General features: G+C 56.1%; 1 protein-coding gene across 1 annotated transcript in view; it reads right to left on the bottom strand.

Annotated features, from left to right (window-relative positions):
- Positions 1-3,352: 3,352 nt before the first annotated feature.
- Positions 3,353-6,507, bottom strand: part of LOC102043261 (protein eva-1 homolog C-like) — an 8,506-nt gene continuing 5,351 nt past the window's right edge. Inside the window, exons 3-8 of the mRNA XM_005428779.2 lie at positions 5,692-5,815; positions 5,387-5,539; positions 5,094-5,237; positions 4,866-4,937; positions 4,435-4,524; positions 3,353-3,738 (exon numbers count right to left, since the gene is read on the bottom strand). Of these exons, the coding sequence (XP_005428836.1) occupies positions 3,353-3,738; positions 4,435-4,524; positions 4,866-4,937; positions 5,094-5,237; positions 5,387-5,539; positions 5,692-5,815 (969 nt within the window). The remainder of the gene's footprint in view (positions 3,739-4,434; positions 4,525-4,865; positions 4,938-5,093; positions 5,238-5,386; positions 5,540-5,691; positions 5,816-6,507) is intronic.

Below are 6,507 nucleotides of genomic sequence, written 5' to 3'. Positions count from 1 at the left end.
CCAGCTGGCTCCACTGCGCCCACTGCCTCCGTCCGCAGCCGTGGGTCCCAGGCCTCGGGGGCTGCCCTTTCCCACTGGGCTGGGGGACAGGGTGTGCTGGCCGTGCACCTTCCTTAACCCAGCGTCGGGAACAGAGGGCTCGGTTCGCTCGGATAATCACGGAACGGTTTGGGTGGGAAGGGACCCAAACGGTCCCTTAAGCTTAAGCTCAACCCGTTCCACCCCCTGCCATGGGCAGGGACACTTTAGATGAGCTCGGGGTGCTCCCTGTCCAGCCTAGCTTTGGACACTCCCAGGGATCCAGGGTCAGCCACAGCTTCTCTGGGCACCCTGTGCCAGGGCCTGCCCACCCTCACTTCTCACAGGGAAGATATTTTTCTTACATCTAGTCTAACCCTACTTTCACTGTCTGAGGTAGCACAGGAGCAGTGTTCATGTGGTGTCGTACAGGCATGACTGACCAAGTTCAGGGCGAGGCTCACTGGGACTGCCCCATCATCCGCAGCGACGGGGTCAAAGTTACCAAGGCACACGTCAGAGTCACTGTAATATGGGCTTGTACGAGATACCGGCTGCTCATCGAACATCTGCTGAGGGTAAGAGCACTGTACGTGTATCAAGGACCAGCCTTGAGGGCATTGCAGTTCCTGGGGAGACCCGTGCCATGCAGCCAGGCTGCCGGGCAGGGAGAGCTCGGAAAAGGCTTGCTCAGGCTGTCAGTTGGCTTGAAGTCAATTTCATGTATCAGGAAAGGAATGCAGGAGACTCCTTACACCCACAGCTTGCTTTGTTCCTTGATAAACTAGTCTTGGAAAAGCCACCCACTTTTCATGTGTGAGACACATGATCCATGTTTATATCCTTGATGCTCAGTGTATCACTCTGCTCCTTTGTGAGTTTCCAGAACAGTTCTTTGCTTTCATGCCACCACCATGCAGTGGTCCTGTGCCCTCAGTAGCTCCTGGGGGCTTTAGCACTACACTGAGCTCTGGCACAAGTGAAGCCCCCGCTGAGGTGACCTCAACAGAGCAGCAGAGGAGAGCTTCCCTTGGCCACCGGATTCCCAGAAAAACCTTTCAAATTCCTAAGTTTAACCCAAGAAAATCCTTTCAGATAATTGCACACTCACGTCCTGCTGTTGTGGGTGGAGCTGATGAACCCCTGGCTAGGGAAATACAGCAGTGCCAGCATCTGGGGGGATTTAAACCTGCTGCCCAAGGGCTATGTGGGCAGGATCAGGCACATGGCTTGGCTGCATGCGGGCAGCTCTGACGCATCTCTAGCAGAAAGACCTGGATCATGGACAGCCAGGAGCAGAATTCTGCTCACAGGTTCAGTGGAGGTTTAAACCTGGGTCCCACACATCTTGGGTCCCTTCAGTCCCCAAAACTGGTCAGAGTTGCTGCAGCCCCAGCCCACCTTGTTCCCTCCTTGGCCATTTGTCCTCTCCAGACCCAGGTCTCCCAGTGTTACTGCTTCTGTCCTTGGCCTGGGGGCTCCCTGGGGCTTGCTTGCTGTTGGTTTGGGATCCTGTGGGATCCAGAAGCCTGCCTTTTCTTGTGTATGTTAAGGCAGTGCATAGCCCAGTCAGAAATACAGATTGGGTACATACTAGCCAGGCAGAGCCAGGACACATCCCACTGCCAGTGGTTATCCTGTGGGATAAGATCCTCAGCCAAAACTCCCATCTAAATCTGCCCACAGCCCTGTGGAGGCTGGGATGAGCTGCCTGCTTTGGGACAGGTTCACGTCTGCCTATCCTGCCCAGGCTTGGCACTGGGAAGCAGGCTTTTCCAGTCTCTAAAGCACTGCCATGCTGGTGCTCCTGGCAAGGCTCTTGGGAATCCCAGCCCTGCTTCAGGGGTATGACTCCCACCACGCAAGCTGAAATTGCCCCTGGACATGGGGTGTGTGGGGGAAAAGATGAGGAGAGCAAGAAGTGCCAAGGTGAAGCCATGTGTGCAGCAGGAGCTGTGCCAGCTGTCCAAGTATTGAGGCAAGGCTGTGGTCTCAGTCCTGCTCACAATCTATGGATGCTGGGGGGCAGCTGGAGGTGAGACCTCCGCAAGCTCTCCTTGGGCTTTGACATTCCCCCAGCAAACCCCCAAATCAGGGAGAATGCAGGTCCTTGGCTCCTCTCGCTAGATTCTTGCTGTGTGCTGACTCAAGAGCATTTGTGCCTGGCACGTCCCTTTCATGAGGAAAGCTGGATTTCTGCTTCCATCCAGACTCTTCCCACAGCACTAAAAAAGCCTGTGCTGCCTTTTTGAGTTGGAGCAGACCCCAGACCCAGCATGGCTTCCTGGCACCCCTCTGCATGGTATCTGGGGAGCTTTGCTCCAGGATTGCTTACCAGATAGGAAGCCCCAGGCTGAAGAAGAGCAGCGAGGACAGGGAAGCATCTTTCCTGGGACCCAGATGGACTGCTTTTCCCCTTTCCCTTCCCCTTATTCTTTCCTGTGTTAAAACAGGCCCAGCTTGTTGCGTTCCATGACGTAGTGCCAGAAGTGCTGATGGGAGGCAAGGTACTCCTCTGCACAGGGAGGGCTGAACTTTGCCTCATCCTTTTCCCCCTTTTCATTACTAATGACCAAGGTCAGGGAGAGATATTGTGCCTAAGAGCTGTTGCATTTATTCACTGGAAAAAAACACAGCAAGTTAAAACTTGGGGTCTCCTGCCACTGGGGAAAATAGAGAGGAAAGCATAGAGCAACACGGGATGACAGAGCTCCTGAATGCCTGCAGGTAGGTGAGAGCCTGTGGTTATGCTGAGCTGCCAATGGCCCCAGCCTGGGGAGCAGCTCCCTTGGCACAGAGGGCTGCATGGCATGTACCCTGGTGGGGCTGTGCTGGTGATGCCTGCTGTGCTTGCACACCCACTCCACCTGCCTCTTCCTATGTCCTGGCCATTCCTGCCTCTCTGCTGCTGACATAGTGCCTAAGTGCAGGGTGTGTTTGCAGCACTAGGAGTGGAAGCCAGTACCCAAGGAGAAATAGGAGCAAGCAGCTTCAAAGGGCTCAGGATGGGCTTGGCACAGCTGATCAGGGTTAAACTCTAGAGCCAGACAATGCAAGCTGAGAACAGGGAGGTTAGGTTAGGGTTAGTGGCATCTGTGGCAAAGGAGCCCATGGCCCACAGAACCATTACATAGCCCCTCATCACACTGAAAGTCTGCATGTCACCCCCAGCTGGTGGAGCAGTAGATTGATGGACACACTGGAGCTGCCATGACCGTGCTGCTGCTCGGGATGTCCAGTCACCCCAAGGAGCCCAAATTCTTATGTCTCTCTGATGTTGGATCCCACTGAGCCTGCACCCCTCTGCTGCCCTCCAGCTGTTTTCTTCCAGTTCTTATTTGGTGGCTGATTTGATCTTATGTATGGCATATGGGCTTGACTCCTTGGGCATCCAGATCTCCTCCCCACTGTGGCCCTGGTGCTCCACTGCTCCCTCCATAGCTGCCGTCAGCTCGGGACCGAAGATGCTGTCAGTGGCCCGGTAGGTGCGGGTGAGGCGGCGGAAGGAGGAGTCTGAGGAGCTGTCATCAGGGATGTCTTCATCCTGCTCATCCTGCAGCTTGGTCCTGCCCAGCTCTGAGCTGCTGCCCAGCTCTGGGTCTTTGAGAGCCTCCCCCACCTCCTGGAGGAAGGTTGTTTTGGGGCTGATGATGCACAGCAGTAGCATGAGGCCTCCTGAGACTCCACAAAGAAAGTAGAGGGCAACTTTCTCTGGGACACCTGAAGGGAAAAGGAAAGAAAGATACCAGGGTACAAACTGCTCTGCAGTTAATGGGGTATCAGTGCCTGCAAAGCCCCTCTGCCAGGCATACAGGAGTAAGAGGAGGGGAGCAGGGATGCCCTCACCACCCAGGCTGCAGAGATAGGACAGACCCTGCCCCAGTGATCATGGAAGTGTCACCTAGACCCTCATCAGCACCCACCAGTCCTGAAATGGGCCTTTCTCCAAAGGAAACCTCCACTGGCATGTGGGGTAGGCAGAGCAGGGGAAAGAATAATCCCTTGGGGGATTAAATGAGTAATTTCCTCTGGCAAGGGAAATTTTTGCCTGCAGAGAGGTGGTCTCCATCAGTGCCTGCAGACAGGGCAGGAAGGAAAAGACCCAGTGGGTAATGTGGCCTGTTGGAAAAGGAAGGTCCACAGGCAGGACTGTAGCCACACTGTGACTCTTGATGCTGTGGGTCATTGAGGCTCGTTCCGCCTCTGAGCTCCCACCTTACCTGTCCACCCCAAACCCAGCATGGGTGCTTGGTGCCCTGCTCCTTTGTGTGCCTGTTGGCCCTGCTGGAGAGGTTTGGGGTCTGGCTGCCTCTGAGATGAGCCCTGGATTGAGCTGGGGCCATCCGGGATGTCAGCCACCCCCCCAGCCTGTCCTATTTCCCCAGGTGCTGCATGAGACCCAAGGAGGGCACATACCCCAAAGGTGAGCAAAAGCTGCCAGAGAGCTAGTAAAAATCATGCGGTCTTCTTGGAGCCTGGAGAACCTGGGGCCTTTGTACCAGCCACCTGCAGTGACAAGGGGGTGCGGGCTCAGGCACGAGGTGCTCTCAGTGCCCCATGTCCCAGCTGCCTGCTCCTGCCTGTCCTTCCCCATACCACACTCCATCCTTCCTGCACGTGCTCTGCTGTCCACAGGGATGGCCCTGTGCATCTTCCTCTTCCCTGCTCCCAGCAGATGCCACCTCCATCCCCTCAGAATGGGCACTGACCAAGGGATAGTTTCCACCATGGGACAGGGATGCTAGGCTGGTACCAGGGATGCAGACAAACCATGGAAGGGCTGGTTCACCTGAGCACAGACATGGTGCCATACTGCTTGTGGTGTAACCTTCCTCCCCCCACATTACCGTGTATGTAGTCCGAGAGCAGGAAAGGGTCCGAAGTGTCAGGGCCCACCTCCTCTAGCAGCTGCTTGGGCACTGTAAGGAGAGCACACACCAAGCCTCACCATCCTGCTCCTGCCTTGCAGTCCCTGCTTCCCTGGGGGGTCCCATACCCCTGCCTGCCTGGCATGGGGTGGACAGAGACACTCCACCAGTGGCACCTGTGCCCCTGGCTCTGTGGGGAGCTCTCACCACAGGTGTAAGAGACTCGCAGCTGCTTCTTCATGCCAGGAAGGCACGGGTCTCCGAAGGTGGCCTTGTCAGCAGCCACGGTGCAGTTCCCCTTGCGGTGGCACTTCTTGGAGACCCTGCGCAGAGCATCTGGAGCCACACACTCTGCAGAGACATGAGGCAGAGCTGCTTGCCCCTCCCTGCTGGGCATCAGCCAGCAGAGGCCAAGGGATGCAGGTATAGCCCAGTGGTGGACTTGTGCCATACTCTGCATGACTCCTGCCCCATTTCTGTCTCAAACCATTCTGGCATACCTATATGGGGTTCTCCAGTGTTCAAGACATCACATTCTGGTTTGCCCCGCAGGAATCGTCCATAACTTGCAGAATAAATGGCCAGGATGGATTTTGGTCGACACTGCAGCCTGAGCTTGTCATTCTCACACACGGTCTTGACTCGATGGTTCCCTAGGGAGTGACATCCTGAATCACCTCTCTTAGGCCAGGGGAAGGGTTGAAATAGGGCTGCGAGGTGCAGGAGCAGCCATGCTCTCCTCCCTGCCCCTTTCTGAGCAGCTGAGGTCAGAGAGAGCCCATGCCCAGACCGTGCTCCACCTCACCTGGCCGGCACTTGTAGGAAGCGATGAGATACTTGTGTGTCCCAGGGCATGGGTCTGGCCCAAAGACCTGGCTGTGCACTGAGAACTGGCACCACTGCTGGTCCTGGCACTCAGCCAGCAGCTTCTGGAGAGCAGAGTGGAACAGGTGTGAGTTGGGTGAGAAGTCCTGAGGCTGTTCTCACGTTCTGTGCATCAGTTCCATCACCATGCTCAGGAAAGTGGCCTCTCACCCCACAGAAGTGTCCCATAGCTGCTCCTGCCCACCCCTGATGCAGACATCCCAATTCCAGTGCCTGTTCCTGAACCAGTTCCCCTCCTGCACCCACTGAGCTGTGTGTCCTACACAGCTGTTACTACCTGTGCTGGCATCCCAGTAACATACCATACTATACCATACCATACCATACCGTACTGTGCCATACCATACTGTACCGTACCGTACCAAACCATACCATACCGTACCGTACCATACCATACCATACCATACCATACCATACCATACCGTACCGTACCGTACAGTACCATACCATACCATACCATACCATACCATACCATACCATACCATACCATACCATACCATACCATACCATACCACACCACACCACACCACACCACACCACACCACACCACACCACACCGTCCCGTCCCGCACCACGCTTATACCGGACCGCGCGTCTCTAACACCCGTGCAGGCGCGCGCTGACACGACCCCCTCGGCTCGCAATGTCCCCGCGGTCCGTGCAATGTCCCCGCGCGGCCACAAGGTGGGGACGAGCGTTCACCCACGGGCCGGTCGGGCCCCGCCCGTGACCGAGG

This window comes from Geospiza fortis, unplaced genomic scaffold (assembly GCF_000277835.1).
Source record: "Geospiza fortis unplaced genomic scaffold, GeoFor_1.0 scaffold412, whole genome shotgun sequence".
Taxonomy (NCBI): domain Eukaryota; kingdom Metazoa; phylum Chordata; class Aves; order Passeriformes; family Thraupidae; genus Geospiza; species Geospiza fortis.
The sequence above is the reverse complement of the archived record's forward strand: the minus strand, read 5'-3'. Positions and strand labels throughout refer to the sequence as shown.